This window comes from Amphiprion ocellaris, chromosome 12 (genome assembly GCF_022539595.1).
Source record: "Amphiprion ocellaris isolate individual 3 ecotype Okinawa chromosome 12, ASM2253959v1, whole genome shotgun sequence".
Lineage (NCBI taxonomy): Eukaryota > Metazoa > Chordata > Actinopteri > Pomacentridae > Amphiprion > Amphiprion ocellaris.
The window spans coordinates 10,222,945-10,241,673 of NC_072777.1; the positions used below are offsets into that span (position 1 = coordinate 10,222,945).

General features: G+C 41.3%; 1 protein-coding gene across 2 annotated transcripts in view; it reads right to left on the reverse strand.

The window, feature by feature from the left end:
- Window positions 1-16,809, reverse strand: part of syne1a (spectrin repeat containing, nuclear envelope 1a) — a 140,079-nt gene extending 123,270 nt beyond the window's left edge. The window contains exons 1-2 of one of the 2 annotated variants that reach the window (XM_055016112.1): window positions 16,541-16,809; window positions 2,984-3,045 (exon numbers count right to left, since the gene is read on the reverse strand). In XM_055016112.1, coding sequence (XP_054872087.1) covers window positions 2,984-3,045; window positions 16,541-16,607 — 129 coding nt within the window. In that variant the 5' untranslated portion in view covers window positions 16,608-16,809. Of the gene's footprint in view, window positions 1-2,983; window positions 3,046-5,290; window positions 5,848-16,540 lie in introns of those variants that run through there. The other variant, XM_055016111.1, reaches the window with a different exon arrangement.
- Between the last annotated feature and the right edge of the window lie 1,920 nt (window positions 16,810-18,729).

Here is an 18,729-nt window from a genome sequence, read left to right on the forward strand (position 1 = left end):
CCTTCCCCTCACATACAAAGCCCTTAATGACCAGGCTCCATCTTATCTTAAACACCTCACAGTACCATAAAATCGCAATAAAGCAATTCTCTGTCAGCAGGCTTTCTTGTGGTTCCTAGTTGTTCCAAAAGCAGAGTGGGAGGCTTCGGTTATCGGGCTTTTTCCTGTGGAACCAATTCCCAGTTTGGGTTTAGGAGGCAGACGGCCCCTCTACTTTTAAGATTAGGCTTAAAACTTTCCCTTTTGATAAAGCTTGTAGTGAGGGCTGACTCAGTCCTTAGGTATTGGGGGAATTCCCACATGCACTGAACACCTCTCCTCTCCTCTTTTTCACGGTCCATGCTCTTATATGCCACTATTACATGTCATTGAGTTTGTGTCTTCTCTCTCCAGTAGTTTATTGCTTTGTCCTCTCTGTAGGTGACTCTGGCTCTGGAGCAGCATGTTTCTGACTGGCAGTTACTGGCTCCACCAACCTCCTCTTAAGGTTCCTATGTATTGTTATGTATTGTTTATGTCTTTCTCTCTTCTGCTTCTCTATCCCTTCGACCCTAACCCCAACTGGTTGAGACAGAAGGCTGCTCTCCCTGACCCTGGTTCTGCTACAGCTTTCTTCCTATTATATCCAAAGAGCTTGCTCAAAGGGCACTGTGGGGTTTGATAGTTCTGTTTTTATAGTATAATACTGTAAGGTGTTCACTTTACTATGTGAACTGGATTATTTTTCTCCTTTGTTGATTGGCTAATTATCAATACTCTGCCTAGGTTTAAATGATGTACTGTTACAAGAACCCATGCATATTGTTTCATTTCATTACTGTATAACATCAGTTGATGTCAATTTCATCTATGTTGAGTTTTATTGTTGCTTATGAGTCATGGTGATAGACAGTACATGAATTTGCGTGCAGAATAAAACTTGAATCAAATTAATTCAAAGGACTTAAAGGACATTCTTCCTTTTCCCTCTCCTGGACACAGAGAAGAGAGACGTGCTATAACTAGAGACAAGAAAACACTGCTCTCCATTTTTGTACATGCCCTTAGGAATTCAAAAAGTAAGCATTTTTGCATCATCTGCTTTTTCACATGCTTCAGCATAACTGCTCTATAATGTGCTATTATTATTAGCCACTTGCCAGCACCAACAACATTTGTTCTGACTGGAGAACCCCCAACCAAACAACAATGCAAGCTATACTTTTGCTTTTGTCCAAATATATAATAACCATCATTCTTATATTCAATATATTCTATTATTAGTTCATTGGTGTCCGCAGTCCTTTACTCCTTAAAAGTCAGTTTATTCATTTGCTTTACTGACTGTTTACGATTTGGTTATTACTCAATTATCATTTAGTCTGTGTTAGTAGTTGTTTAGATAAATGAGTATTTTTCTTTTGACTAAGTCTATTTCTTTCACTAAGTTTGAGAATTTGAGACACTGAATATAAGACTACCTCTATTTCCCAGATAGTCTGGGATGGTGCAATAAATAAACATGAAATTTGAATTCTAAGTAGTAATATTTTGCTACAGTTAATTAAAACATTTAAATGAAATTTAAAGGATCTTTACTAAACCTATTTCTATATGTTTTTGCTGCATTAATTCAGGAATGTTGGTTTCTTTAGTGCAGAAAGGTACATGAGAAGATCAATGCCACTCTCACCTCTGTTTAGTAATTACTAACTTTTTTTAGTATGGACACTAGAAACAGGAAAGTTCTGCTGACCAACATTTCTAAAGCTCTTTAAGTGACGCATTATACCATATTGTACTTTATAAGCTTGTAAAATGTTGAATGGTCAGTTTTTCTTTGGACAGAACAAAGCTTCTCCGTTTCCCTAGTTTCTAGCTTTTATTCTAACATGTAAGATCCAGCTACATATTTTATACAGACCTAAGAGTGGTGCCAGTCTTCTCATCCAACACTCAAGAAGGCAGCAAATAAGCACATTTCCCATGAATATCACAATCCAGACTTTGTGGCTCGCTCTCTTAATTTGACCAAGAAGTCAAAACAAGGACCACAGCTCTCCATGGCTGCAGAACAACTTAATAAATAAACTATGTCCTTATCTTAAATGTTATTAAAAATTCAAGGCATTTAAACATTGGGCTGTGTGTAATTTTCTGCTGGCACAGTCCTGTGACGTGATATTTAATATTACGTCAAGGTTTATTCCCTGCAGACTGCTTTTCAAATGAATTTTCTGCTCCACGTCACCGCAGTTCAAGGCCTCCACAGCTGTCGTAATCAAATAGGAAACCTTGAGAGATGCGTCACAGATTGAAATAGCACTTAATTGTGTTGCAGTGTGCCATATTTGCCTTGTCCACCCATTCCTGACACACCATTTAAGCAGTAATGGGTGAAATTGAGGAGCCTAATGCAGTATAACACAATAATTACAGGCATACGACGGCCCCTCAGCATGTGGCTGCATCAAACGTAATTGTTTAGTATAAGTTACAGATATACTGCTGTCCAAGCACATTGAGGAGACAAATGAAGGGCAGGCTTTAACTAAAACCTCTTATCTTGAACAATCTAAATTGGCGCATATTGAGATAGCGTGGTTACTAAGATGTAAATTACTCACTGTAGCTTCCAGTAAAAAAGACATACAGTGTAATAAATGCTGTAATGTGAAAGTGATAATTAGAGCCAGAGCAAATCCTTGCTACAAGCTATACGGGACTGGAAGAATGAAAAGGAAAAAGAAAGGCATGCGAGCAAGAATGACTGTGTGTGTGGTCGTAGCTGGCACAGTCAGTCCCATGACCGGCTCCACGGTGTGTTCTGGAAATGGAGCAAATGTCACAGCACCCGCAGTGGGTGGAGTAAGGTAAAGTAATTCAAAGCGGAAAAAACAATGAGACAGACAAGTTTTCAATCCACAAACACCAGCACTAGCGTTTGACTAAATGGGCAAAACAATACTGGCAGTAGCAGTGAGAATCAAACAGACCCTCTTACCTTTGCCAAGTGGGAATTGATCCATTTTGTGAATGTCCTTTTCTGCACTGCCTCCTGCTCATCTGTAAATCAGAGCCCACAGCATCACGATTAATCACATGCAATAATAAACAAAGCAGGGATTAAAACACAATCTTCTCATTGTCTATTGTTTTGAGAGTTAACTGGGTTTGCAGCGCTGGATGGTGACTCTAATTAACTTTGATGCTATTACTTTCTGTTTAATGTGTTTGAACACAGTCACATGAAATCCTACCTTACACTAATGTACAAAGAGAAGGCATTTGACATTTACCGATGGCATTTTCACTAGCTGAACTCATCTTAGAGTGGACAGAAAATTCTGCTCTCAAAAATGCCCTTTAAGTGATGGAAGGGGCAGCGGTTCTTCCTGTATCTGCCATGACCCACAAGACTGTTTTATCCCTTTCTGACTACTGCTGATGCCTTCTGTTATACTGTTCAGTACTGTGACAACATTGAGACAATCTTAGACCAGATGTTGTGATTGACAAATACACAAGGAATGACATTGTTTGTGGTGGCTTCAGCGATAAATGCCTTTTAGCAAAGTCAAAATCAATAGCATAGATGTCTGCTGATGATGTCCCCTAAAAAGCCACTTAGCTTAAATGAGAACAAGACAATAAATCAAGCCATGTCTTTCACATGTTCACAATCAAGCATACAAAATAAGTATAAACTCCTAAATTAGAGAGATAATTTTGAGAAGTGTGTTTATTTTGCTAGCTTTTTCTACATGGCAAATGCATTCCTGTTGTAATTTATTCTTCCTGACACCTTTCTACAGCAAAATTCAATGTTGTCTGCAGCCCATGCAATAAAATTTGGGACCTGGTTATTGTTGCCTCTGGAATTGACACATTCATATGCATCAGCCACATGCAGTGAACACAACACTATCTCCCTGGGACTCAAAGGATTCCCATCTTGTACAGTCACTAGCACTGTGAAATTTTTGCTATCCCGTCTGTGCTACAGAGCAATATCCTTGAGATAAGCATGTTATCAATGAGAGAGGACGTTTGACACAGTGCTTTCCTCTACCTTAATGAAATATGCTGACGCTTTGATTATAGTCAAGTTGGTTAGTGTGTCACTGGGTACTGTGGGCAGATGCAAACAGGAGGGGATGTGTGTGTGCGTTGGAGAGTAGGAGATTGGAGGGGGGGGGCGTGACGTTCATACATAATGCAGATACATTCACGCATAGTCATACGTGCCACTGAGCAGGTCCCTGTTCTATGAATTAATCTTTTGATTGGGTCCAGGAGTAATCAAATATTGATGGGAGGTAATATTGGATGAGAATAGGAAAGATTTAGCCCAGCAGCTTACAGCAGGAACATGTGTGACGGAGAACATGTCTGCACGTGCGTGGTGCCAGCCTCTCAGTCTCAGGGACGAGGTGACTTTGAACTCTGCGCGCACACAGTCGCACTTAAGCACACACACGTTCAGTCTTTCAGTATCACAAAGGGAAACAGGCGTCCTCAGCAACCAAACCTCACAGCAGCATTTTAACACAGTTGATTGCCTTCTGTTTCATTAGTCTCATCTACAGCCCCTGACTTCCCACTCTGACCCCCCACAGGGAAGATGACCTTAATGAAATCATTAAAATCCAGTTTGTTGTCTCAAATGCTGCGTCTGCTGACAAATTGTGATGGGACTGGTTCAGAAACAGGCAGGCAGGCCAGTACGAACTGACTTCAAACAAATTGTGAGACCAATGCTCACATGTTTCAAAGTATTTCAGTTCTAATTTCTCAATAGATTAATTAGATAATGTGACTTATCTATCAGACAGACAAGCAGGCAGATAGCCACAGGGTCAAAGAGAGACGTGGAATCCAACATTTTGACAGCCAGCCTGCTGTGCTGTGACACATGTAGTAAGCTGTTACTTGTTTGCTGGGTACTCTTGCTTCACCTGCTGTAGGCTCAAAACTCTGCAACCTCCACACATACAGGCAGACACACACTGCCAAGGTGGAAACGCCCCCTTCAAATGTCTGCCCATTTTTCTTAACAGACACTCACAGTCCCTCTAAAAATCTATCCTGGGGGGAACTCTCGGTAAGGAAATTATACTGCAAAATGCACACGCTCACACATTTACACACACATACAGTAGGCACGTACAGTCCATACTGCAGTGCCACGCTGCACATGCAGGACACTATAACACAAGCAAAAATACATGTACTGTGTACTTGGCTTTTTTTCCTCAGTCTAACCATTTCAGTAGCACATACAGTCATTCACACATACTGCCCCACTTACCGCGGAGGTAGTGGTAGAACCCTGCCACCAGGTTGAGGGATGTCTTCCTTTTCGAGGAGGTTTCGCCCCCTACTCGTCGTGCCATCTTGTGCCCCAGACTATGCCTTGATTTCTGCCTGTTTTCATGAGGACGTTGAGAGGACATCCACAACAACCTCTGGGAGAGACAACACTTGCCCTTGCTCCTGCCCTTGTTGCCCTCCCCCCCCCTTTTTTTTGGGGAGGTGTCTTTAAAGCGCTCCCTGGAGCACCGGACCTCTAGAGGTGACAGCGGTGGAACTGTTGCTCTGAGGTAAAACAGGGAGGAAGGTATCGGCACCGCTTTCTCCTCTCGCCTTTTAAGTCCTGCTGTCCTCTGTCCTGTCCTGCAGTAACGGACTGCAGATTCAGTCAGACTCAGTGTTTTTCCTGCCTGTTAAGCAGCTTGGGAGTGCGATGTGTGAGTGCGCGTAATGCAAAGATTGTTTGTGTGTGTGTGTGTGTATGGGTGAGTGCTGCGCAGTGCCGGCTTGCCTCAGCATCAATCTTTCTAGCTTAGTCCCTTTCTCCGTCTCTCCCTATTTCCCTCTCACACTGTCTACCTTGGTCCTTCCCTCCCACGTTTTCTCTCTCTCTCGCTCTGTCTCTCCCTCTCTCAATTTTTCACTGTAGACTGCAGGAACCATCCACTTCCCTCCACTAGCCAGCCAATCAGAGTGTGTGGGAATGAGTGATGTCACGCAGCCCCGTCCTGATGTGGAGAGGGAGGACTGAGTGGTGGTGGGTGGGTTGAAGGGGACTGTTTAGCAGGTTAGTAGGGGAAGAAGTGGGAGCTCTACTCTGACAGCACCACACACACACACACACGCACACACACACGCACACACGTCTAACACAGCAGCCGGACAGACATGCAGAAATTCCCTATGTGCTGCTGGCACTCTCAATACCCATTCTCTCTCTTTTTCTCTCCCTCTCTCTCTGTCCACACAGATACCATGCGGTGCTCTGAAGCATGCGGCTTTCTACTCTATAGAGTCTGCAGGGGAGCAGACTATCACTGACAGTCGTCCTGTCTGATCTGCTACTGTACTCTCTTTAAAAAGGATCTGCTTTCATCTCTCCACCACAGTCACAAACAGTACATCTGTCTGTTTGTTTTCTCAGTGGGAGGGAGCACTGAACAGAACAGAATACGTTAGAGGAGAACGCAATATTTGAGGTAATGTTGGGATATCACATGCCATGTAATGTACACAGTACACGCAGCAAGATCAGAGTGTAAAGCATCTGAAATGAAGATAATATAGAGTAATGCAGAGCAAATACAACAATGTTACCTGTGTTTTAATTGATATTAATTCTGACTATGGAGTCCATAGCTGTGGAAATTGTGCTATTGCTGGTAAAACTTTACTGTCAAACCAGGCGAAAAACAAACAACACCTAGAACAATGGCAGTATTGTTTGTCCACCGACTGGGAGTTTAGCCTCCAAAGAGATATTCTCCAAATACAAGAGCTACTACAGCTGAACCTGGGAACTGAACAGAAGCTAACTTGGCTAATAGAACACCTATCAAACACAGGCATTCCTCAATCTCAGAAGACTGGAAATCTGTGTCCCTCAGATGGACATTTTCTCATGACATTATTGCATTGAATATTTGGTATGCCAGCAGAGTCCAGCACAAGAGTAGCAGTTGCACTGATATACTACAGTTGTATCAGAAAATGGTAGTGTTGCCGTACATTGACCCCTTCTCTTTTTCATTGTCTGATTTGTATCTCTGTTTCCATCCGACCTATGCTCTCTCTTATTCAGCCCGTCTATTTTCCTCATATGTGTTCCTGATTTTGTCTAAGAAGCACAGACACATGCACACAAAAACATACAGGCAGTGTGAGCTCTGGCAATATTAAAAACACTGGGTTCCTCTTTGAAACCATATTCAGAGAATTTCCTGGAAAGCAATATTCCTGCTGAAGAGCCTGGTGGGTCTTATATCAGCCTTAAAGATGAAAGGACTATTCATCATTTGTGTGATTTTCCCTTTTGTTCTTTGGGTTCCCCCCATAAGGGATTTTAATTATGAAAGTCATCAATAACCAATGGCAGCTGTCATCCGCTATCTGTCTGCTGATAATCACATGGCTGACACTTCTCCCTCTAACAGCTCTGAAACTGGCCGTCATAACGCAGCCTATTCCACGGACCTGTCTTTGAAATGAGTGTCTGTCAGGGATGGGCGCTACATTTCTGTAAATACACTACGATCATTGTGTATTTGCCAAACTGTGTGCATGTGTGTACAGGTATTATAGCCAGTTGAGAGTTCAAAGAAATATTCATACAGCCCTGGTTTTCGTATTTACATTTACATTGGCTTTACTAGCCAGCAATAGACTACAAATGCTCAATTTTCTGTCAGGGCAAAGCAGAATCCACTGGGGCTTTTGCATTGGACAAAGTCACAGTCCCGACTTAATAACATTACTGCAACAAAATCCCTCGGCCTATACGCTACAACAGGCAGACAAAAATCTATTGTTCTTTACATACTGCTGTTAGTGCACCTCTAGTCAGCCCACACATTATCAATGATGTAAATAATGAAACAGGCTATATTGACTGATGCACAATTTGTGTCCATTTATTCCAGCCTGTCTGCCAAGTTAAAGGTGTTTTGATGACTAATAAATTATTGCCGGTGAGCTACACTTGATTGAGAAGTGTGAGGGAACTATCCAAGGTGCTGAACCAGCCGATGAGAATCCTTCTAGTCTGACAGTTGCTCTGGTTTAATATAGTACATTTACAAGGAGCCAACAAAAAATGGAGAGCAGTTATAGGTAAATACACTGAAGACACAACATTCCTGTTTTTGTTATGTTTTAGAGAATTCTACCATTTAAAAGCCATACAGCAAAAAATGAGGAAGCTCAACTTCTCTGGTGAGCTAAAGTGTTTAGAAAAACAACCCCAGGACAAAATCAAAACAAGATGGTGAAGATTCATGGGACTTATTAGGCTTCACCATGGGAGTTCAGAAAAACACAGGGTGAGCAGGTGCATACAGACACGCAAACACAGACACACACACACAACTAGAACAGAATAAAGTGAATGGAGACAGATTCGTTTTCACAGCGACTGTATGTGCAAGAATAAACCAACAGACTCCTTTAGGCTGCAGATCTCTGGAGTGTTTCAGCCTTTCCAGGAGAAAAAGAGGGTGTGGGGGGGGGGGGGGGGGGGGGGGGGTTAAAACAGACTGAACCTCAGCTGGTCTGGATCCCTGTTGAAGCCCCTGGCAGCCCTACAAAACACCAGATCCCTTACTGAGGTTGTGGAGGTTGTACGTGGGTCAGCGCCCAGCGCTCACATAGGTATGTCTGCGGGGTGCGATGCTTCCTGAAGAGAGCAGGAACAGCCTCTTTTCAGCCATTAAAGGAAAAACAAACGGCCTCCTGGAGGGTGGAATAACGCTGCTTCTGCTGCTATTGTAATCTATTCACCCTAAGGATATTTGGGTTTGCTTTCTGAACAACCAAGACTTCTTATTTAGCCCCATAAGAACTATAAAGAGACACAGCGCCCCCTAGTGGATACGTAAAGCTTTGAGCATGTGAAGTTCTTTTAAGTGTTTGGTCTAAAGAAGCACTATACAGAGACAAAAGACATCCAGATGAGACAACACACAAAAAGACGAGACAGGGAAAAATGAGCAAGCTCAGCATAAGCTCAGCATTTAAATTGCAGCCTCCCAGATGACCCTGCTCTGCACAAGAGCATCTCTGATGTCTCTTAATCTATTAATGACTCCACAACTCACCAGCCATGATTATGGTCAGTCAGATCTGGACAGGCACTCCACATACTTACTGTATAAGGTCACACACACTGCTGTCAAGTATTAATTTACTAATACATTCATTTAATTATATAATCTTAATATTATTCAAGCTAGCGGGCATTTACAAAGAATAGCTGCATACCGTGCTTACATTAATTGTTTAAAGGAGACTCAGTGGAAATATTGCTGTACAGAAGCCCTTTTTTTTAGTTTTCTTTAGCAATAATACATTTTTCTTCAGCAATACAAGATGAATGTAGCATTCCTGTTAAAACTATCATTCACTAAATGGATGTCTTTGTTGTGCGCTGCAGAGGTACCCTGTAATTTCTCCATATTCACACACACCAAACCTACACAGCACATGTCGACACTTTCACACACACACACACACACACACACGCAACTCACCACAATGACACACAAAATGGTTTTACTGGTTTTTGAAGCTTTTCTGCCCTTCTACTCCTCCCAGTAGCTTATTTATCCACTTCTTGATTCCAGCTCTTCTCTTTCACCTCAACAATTCCTAATCTAAAAAACCCTCCTCTGCACTTCCGCCGGAGTACTTTAGCCCTAACACTCAATAACACCCTCTATCACACTCTCAGCACCTCCACTCAACCCTCACATGTCCATTCACGCTCTCCATTTGCCATCCCACTTCATTTACAGCACATTTTTACCAGTCCCACTGTAAGTGCTGAGACGGAAGTCCAAATGTCAGCCCATTAGCATAGCTAATTACATTTCTGCAATAATGACACCACATTAAAGAGAGTGAGAAGGGGGGAACAAGTCAAAGTGATTATCAAAACAAGCCCTTTCCTCTTTCAAGCACCATCACTCCCTTTTCAGCACCAGATGTGCAGAGAACGCACTTTGTCGATGACAAAAATGTCCAAATATCACAGTGTTCATTAAAGCCAGGCCACTGATACAGTAATTTCAGCAATTTCAGCACCTGCAGTACTGACACACAAGCGCACGCATGCACGCATGTGTGCACGAACACACGCACACACACGCACACACACACACACACACACCAATGAAGCAGATGAGTGTGCAATTAACTAATGTTGGAAAAAACAAGACTCTTACAATGTAATAAGAAACAAATAGAGAAAATTTAAGTAACAATTGAATAAAAAAAACGTAAAGTTTATATAAATAAATTTGAAAAAAATCCCCATGGGGTAAAAACTACAGTAATTTCAGTTATTAATCTGATTCATTTCTGACAGAGATGCTGCAGAAAATCAGATATATTCTGTGGCAAATCAGTGCTACGCTGCAAGCTATAATCTTCTTTCTTCTTTTCAAGCGGCCTTTTATCAGGGAAATACATTCAGCTGAACAAAACTAAATTTTAACACCATACACAAACAGATTGAACATGCGGCTAATACAAAGCATCCATTCCACTGGAGATACCGGGGGTCATATCAAAACACCACTCAGTAGCACTAAGAGCATTAGAAAGACTCAATTTGGCTTTGAAAAATATTTTCAGCTTGATGTGTCTATGCTGCTCTCCATAAATGTGTGTGAGACAATTGTGTGTGTGTGTGTGTGTTTGTGCCTGTGGGATGCTTTGTGTGTGTGTCTGTGTATGTGTGGGAGTGCATGAGTGGGTCAGACGGTCTAAGCTCTTTATCCAGGTTCAGTGGCCCGCCACACATTACAGGGAAGAGTAAAGTGAAAGGACTGGCGTCAGCACACTAAATAAATCACTGTGGCCAGAGCAGTAAATTCAGTTATAAGTCTCGTCTTTGCTGTGAAATAAAAATACTGCCTGGCACAGAGCCAGATTCATCTGCAAAATCCTGTTGCATACAGCCACTTGAGTGCATTTACGCTTTTCCAGCTGAGGCCATTTTCTGTCTTATTAAAACTGAGCCTAAACCAATTGTTTTTGTAACCAGCAGATATATGCCTATTGTTTTACTGAAACCACCTGTCCATTTTGTAATGCATGCCATTCTGGAAAGGCATTATCAGTATCCTTTGAATTTCCTAAACATCACTCGGTTGCTCTCTTTTTCTTGCTAAACATTCTTGAATTATTAAAAGCAGGAAAACAGGGTTTGTTATGTCAGGTGGCAAGTTGTGTTTGTGTCTGGAGCAGGAAGCCTCAGAAAGAGAAAGTGGAGAAATGTGTCAGTCTGCAACACAACAGGAAATACCATTTCATAGATACAGCATTTTCCATTTGCTGTGTTTTTCATCTACGGTAAATAAAAAGTGATGGTGGATCGCATCCCTTTGAGACATAGTAACATGGTAACTGAGTCCAGGAGTAAATAATGATAATACCTAACTAAACAGCTGACAAAGTGCTTAATTTTGCATTGATGTATAAGAGATGAGCTCATTTTTATAGCCAGGATAATAATTGATAAAGCATTTAGACAAGCTCAGGTGTTTTTTGAATGCCAGCATGTATTTCTGTGAGCGAAAGGTTATTAGAAACTATCTACTGGTGCTCCAGGCAGATTAAAATAAAAACTTTGAATTACTTACTTATTTAACTGACACAGTTATGCTGAAACCATCACATTATGTGGCCGGCTGACTTTTCTAAGGTCAGGGCTTCACAATTTGACCTCTATTAAAAGAACCTTCAAGTGCAGAATTTACCGCCAGCGGCAAAATTTCCCACAAACCAATCACAATGTGACAGGTGAGAAAAAGGGACAGCGGAGTCTGTGGGTGAAAGATAAGAGCATGCATAAGACCAAAAGTGCTACAGACAGAGGCTGAATGTGTCTTGGGGTCAAAAGCTCAGATGTCAGGATTTTATCTGTGAGGATATTGTTCGGGACGTCCATCAAAAGCTATCTGATGCCTCAATCTGACAGACAGAGGCAGATATGTTGCTGAAGGTACTGTATCATGGAATCAGTGCAGCTTCAGGCTGAAATTTTGTTCCATGCTAAATGTAATACTGAGTCAACAGTACATTGTATTGCAAGATTCAACAAATATTCCCTTCATTAGATCTGTATAGAGTAATTAAATGGTGCTTGGGTTAAATAACTTTTTAGGTAGTCTGCCTCGACATCATCAGACACCAAAGGTAGAAATGATTGTCGGTTTGTTCAGAATGAAAGAACAAACACTCCTATTAGTATTTTTCAATTTCTTCCCTTCTCATTGTAACTAATTATAAAACACAGAGACACTTATGTTTGAAATTCTATTTCACTAAAATAATGTTGGAATAAACTCTGATCTTTGTGAAGGTGTAACAATTCAAAGAGAGTTTAGAGTAAATGAGTTCTGTCCCACCTTCCATATTGTATGGGTGGGACCCTTAGTGACCTAATCTTGTGACATGTCATTCAAAGCTTCAATGACTGTCAGGTTAAAAGAGATCATAATCTCATCTGCAGTCGACGCTGTCACAGAGAAACTTCCATTAGTGCACGGACACACACACACACACAGACCATGTTATCAAACATAATGTTCTGCTACAGAAGCAGAGTCTGAACCAGACACGGCCAATAAGCCTACAGGGTAAAAAAAAAGCCTGTGCTGGCTGTCATGCGACTGCCGCTATGGCAACGACTCACAAATACAAAGTGGAAAGACAAGGAGAAGAAGCAGTAGAATAAATAACATCACAGGCTGTAGCTCTGTTCCTCACTAGCCCTACTGCCACAGTTCTGCTCTGGCAGCATTGAGAACTTGCTCTGGGTCTGTTTAACTGCTCAGCTAAAATGCTGACTCCCAGTGGTATGATAGAGAAAAAAAAAGATGCATCACAACTATTTTTAACACCAAGTGTTTGTTTCGGTGTCTATGTGTAAAACTGGGCACATGTGTGTGTGAATCCATGGTATCCAAAGCTGCAGACGATAAATGGTGGTGTCACAACTAAACAGGAGGCTGGCATGGCTCAAGGTGACCGTCTGCTTGGGCCTTCCTTGGCTGTGGCCGAATCATAATGTCGCCCCTGGCAACAAGATGTCACCTGGCCCAGTGCCAGCTTGAGGATCTATGCCAGGCCCACTAGCAATGAGGAGCTTAAAAACTGGTGTGTGGTCTCTCTACCTCTCTCTCTTCCCTGCTTGTCCAGTGAAATTTTCTTGCTTTTCCCCCGCTGCCACTGTCATTCCTATTCCATCCATTCAATGCTCTCAGTATGAGATTCATGTCTTCCAGATGTGCCGACCTGTTTTGCCCTTGTCCTTTACCCTTTTCAACTTTACTTCACAGTGAGCATCCTCCTTGACTACAGTGAGATAAGCAGAGAGCTTAAAACACATGCTGTGCATTTCCTCAAATGCAGTCACTTTGTTTTGCAGAACAAAACGCCATGAAGCCTGAACTGACCAGGAAACTCAATCTGTGGCTATTTCCTTCTATATTATCTGATCACAAGCAAATTGCCAGTAGAGGATTACAGACAGCCTACGCAGAGAAAACTCAAGCAGGTGCTCCCAACACAATGAGACTTAGCAAACTTGTGCGCTTGATGGGCTAGCAGACGGTGAAACCCAGAGGCATAGGCGGGATTGTGTGCCTCGGCCGCCCACGACAGAGAAAACAGGTGAGAAATTGAAATAGGAAAAACGGTGCATTGCTTTTCTCATTAAGGAGAGACAACAAACAGGCAAATTCCACAGCATATGGAGGAGTTCAGGCTGGGAGGTGTTCAAAGCGGCCTCGCCGTTCTCTGCCATATGGTGTCACTAATTGCTGTTTTTTCACTGCGACAGAGAGGTGCACCAAAAGAGATGGTTGAAGGGAGAAAAACACAGCCCCAAAACTGGGGCAAAAGTTTTGATTGTTTTGATGTTACACTGAGCGGTTACTAACAGCTTCCAAATTGAGCCTGAAGGGAGAATATTTCATTTCATGGTATCTGGTGATTTGTGGAATGTGTCTAATTTGAGAACATTGTATTCTCTTGACAGGATGAGTAAAATATGTTAATCTAATCAGCCTTTTCAAGACAAACAAATGGCATTAGATACCTACATTTATATAACTCTCAGGTGATAAGAAATTAGAGTACAATCAAATATTTACCAAAAATATGTCATCCTTAACACACCAATATAACTATTTTCTGAACAATTATCCTACTGAAGTGGCAACCTGTAGACATTAAAGGAGTGTTATCACTAACAAAGGCTAGACTGATTCCTTTCAAAGCCTTTAGGAACAAGCTTTTGACTATATGATACCAAACAAACAAGCAACACTTGCTTATCTTATGTCATGTTCAAATTATGCTATGAACCGTTTCATGTGCATACTAATGAAACATAAGTGTTCCTCTTTGATTCCAAGAAAACGTCTTGATGATATTATCACAGGTTCAGCACTCGTCTCCCAGGAGATGGATGGCAACCAGAACACATCAAATAAAATATCACATCAAACTAGATTCTGTGCGCCCCTTCTAAACAAGCTAATGTGATCATGTGCTCAGAGGACAACATATACATCACCAAAGGTAATATGTAAATAAAGCAACTAATGATCACGCAGATCCATTCAAACAACGTATGTCTGACTCACAGCACATCTCTACTCTAGGATAAGGGCACAAACAGAATCCAGCAGCATTAAATGCTCCGTCTCTGTAGTGAGTGTTAATTTGACTGTGATAAAGCAGTACTAGTCCCACAAACCCTCAGTCTACCCATCTGTAAGGATTACCACGGCAACAAGACTCGTCGTAATTGAAATTACTGAAATTGCATAACTGCTAAAAGGACAGTTTGTTAAATGAGATAAACGTCTCACTAACTGGTGTTGACACACCCCCTAGAAAGAAGGATCCAGTCAGAGGAGTATTGTTGAAACAAGCCACTGCATAACAATTTACTGCCTCATAGCGTTAAATAAGACTCCTGTATAGCTAGCTACAAGCAGCATGCCCTTGTGGCTATTTATTCTCTACAGGTATATTTTGTTAGTTTGTCAATGCACCGTTCATCATTTTGGAGTAGATGAAATATGATGCAGCTACTCAAAACAGGGGCATTTTCTTGTGGATGAATTGTAAAATTTTTAATGGTGCACTGATCCTCTGACATAAATAATGATGCAATTTAACTTATCACTGCAACGTGATTAACTGTTGGGTTTCACCGACTGTACGCCTGCATCAATTTCTCTTTGCACTGAAGAGAGCTTAAGGGGAGGTTTCTAAATTTAGATCAATCAGTGTACAATTGGGATTCAAAGTGTGCATCCACACCTGCACACATTGATGCAGAGGAGCCACGTGGCTAGTGATGCTGTTCTCAGCTTTCACAGAAACTGCCACCTCAGAAGCCACACAGGGAGCAGCCATATTGGATCTCAGCTCTAGTGTCACCTGACTTTCCTGCTACTTTGTGAGCATCATCAATCCAATCCTGTTAGTAAGGGATATGTGATCTTGACACACAGAGACACACAGTTTTATGCCCGAGGCTTGTGAAATAGTCAGTGTAAATAAATCACACCCAAATTATGTGACTTCTATGAAATCTGATTAAATGCTGACATCTGCTGCAAATGCAAATCAAAGTTACAGCACAACTGAGATACGATTCTAAAAATCTGCTCATTTGAACTGACCAAAGGTGAAAAAGAATAAACATAGTGGCTGTAACTCCTGTGTTGTAGCCACAGCAAGTTATATGTACAGCAGGCTGAGGACAGTCCTGCTATTACTGTCGAGTTAAGAGAGAGCAATATACTTCATCCTGTCAGCCACTCTGGGGATTAGCTTTGCATTGTCTGCTTCCCTGTCCATCTGCATACAGACTCATACACAGACACACACACACTCATGCCCATACTTTACTGTGCAGTATGTGTGCACAAGCAAGTAAGTACACACATACAGCAAATACACACCGAGCACGTGGGCAAATGAACACAGACAGTAAATACATACAAGACAAGGGGATATAATAATGTCTATCACACTCTGACTCTCTTCATTTCATGCAACATGGTAAAAAAATAAATATCTTCTGCACTCAAAAAAATGTCTGCATGAATCTCCATCTCTATTCTCAAGCATTGGCAAAAATTCCACAGAAAGTAACACAAATTAAAGCACTGATTGCAAATGAATGTTATTAAAAACATAAGTGATTATAACCTAAGAATTCCACTGTTCTTGCATACGGAATGCTGTGACATTGCATATCTCATCCAATTATGTCCTTCTCATACCAAACATTTACTAACCATATGAACTTGAATTCCAGCACTACACAGAGACGACGTTCATGGACACAAGGAGCAAGATAAGAAACCCAAAACTATTTTTTACAGTAACACTAAATGTCTTTAGCTAATTCTGGTCTGCTGTGTCATACCGAGCACTAGGTCACCTCTAAAAACGCTGCAAACCAAGTTGGAGCAGTGTGAGTGAGTAAGCACTTTACACCTACCTTGCAGCTTCTGCATCACATTGGCAATATCCCGAGCAGAGTGTCCGTAGTGCCTAGGTGATGCCATACTGCTGTCCTGAGGTCAGCAAAGTCACGTCCCAGCTCCTGTGCGTCACCCTGGCAGGATCCTCATGCTCTGGCCAGGACTCAGACTGGGCTGCAGTAGTTGCGTGTGTTCACATTGACTGCAGGATATCAAGAGCGAACCATGTCCACGTTGCCGTGTTTCTCTTTTGAAGTCATCCCTGTTACAGTAGCAGTCTGCAATCCTCACACTCAGCAAAGCTCCTCCCCTGATAATGATGATGTAAGTGCATACTGTATGTGTATGCCAGCATGCATGTGTGTGTACTGAACATCTTAGAGGCTCCCTCCCTCGCCGGAGTGCTTTAGTTCTACAGACAGGATGGCTGCCTCGTCTGTATGCACTGCCACCTGCTGTCCAATCAAAAGGCGTGCTCTTCCATCTCACTGAGACCTTCGGCACTGTTGTCCTGCCTCCTGGATCTACTGTAAGAGGGGTGGGTGCTAGGTTTGTAAGTGGGAGAGAGAAAGTGCATCTCAGCAGCGAGACCAAATGTGAAAACAAGAGAAAACAAAAGCAGCGACAAAAGATCTGACATGAATTTGTAAAAAGCATGCATCGTTAATTCCCCCCCAAAAAGCTAAAAATTATTGACATTATGAGGTTTCTTTAATTTTGGATCGTAAAGTTACCTTTTAATTGTTTATTTTAGCTGAAAATCATAGCAACAAGACTTGACCTGATGATGTGATACTTTCTAAGGCTGTTGCAAAATATTCAGACTCATTTTGTGAGCGAGTTGAATAGCATATTGAAATATAATATCTACTGTAAATGAGTTTTATTTGCCAGAAGCATTGCAGATATGTGGACATTTTTTTTCAACTAATTGCAGGAAACATGAAGTTTGTACTGTACTTTCATTAACATTTTATTATGACGACTACTCTCATTATTTTTGCCTATTAGCAGACATACAATACAATGCTTTTCAAGTAAACACATTAACTGGGTATAATAAGGAAACTATGTCAACTTACAAGTAACACATTTCATATTTAAACCTACAGAATTTTTATTTTATACTGAAAACCTTTTAATGTCGTTTTAATATCTAAACAGTGATACCAATCATATTATCATGTATCCCTAGGTCTAAGGCCACCTGAAATATTGGAAAATACTATTTCCTGTAATTTATCATTTATACTACTAGAAAACTATGATGAAATGAATGATCACAAATTGAGGCACAATGAACATCCATGTATCATACAGATTAACTAACTAACTAGTGGAACAAATGAAGAATAGAGTAAAGCATTGTTGAATGTTTGTTTTGAAACAAGATGAGCTAAATGACTCTGTTAAATATAAACCAATAATGTGTGGTTTTTACTCATTTGTCCTAATCGTGATTGGTTGCGTATTCCTGCATCAAGGTTATCTCTAAAAACACAGTATTCAACCTAAATATTCTACAAAACATGTAGATACAGGTCTCTATGTGTCCATGAGTATGCATCTATGTACACACAAAGTAAAGAAAATATAGTTTTAATAAAATGTAGAGCCTCCAGTTGTGACTCAGTGAATGAGTGCTTGCATAGAGTCCAGTGGATTGCTTGATAATTCACAGCCGATTGAGCAGCTGCATGAAATATCACGTGACATCACCTCTACAGTCTGCTCGAAGGTTAAAGGGGGAATTGTTTCACCTGTCAAATCAAATCTTGTCTGGTAGCTCGGAAACAACGAACTGGGATTCTACACATAACAGATTTCTCCTTAAAAATATTTTTACAAGATGCAAATTTTACAGCTGGAATGAAAATAAGCCAGAAAAGACAACTGATAATCAAAACACACCTCTGCCAATAGAACATTTCTCTAAAGCGCAACATTCAAGATGCTATTCCACAACAGATCAATGGCACTTTTTGAAATGCAGGAGGGAGGTGTGAGGAACCACTGGGCTCTGAGCACTTAACACGATGTGTAATCCCATTAGACAAGTCCTTTCATCATCATCTCAGGAGAGCTCTTAGAAGAGCTGACAGAGGAGCTATAGTGCTCTGGCCACAACATCATTCAATAAATGTGGACACAAGAGTGGGCATGGAAAACACAAAAACTAATAAAGTAGTACTGATTGCAGATTCTT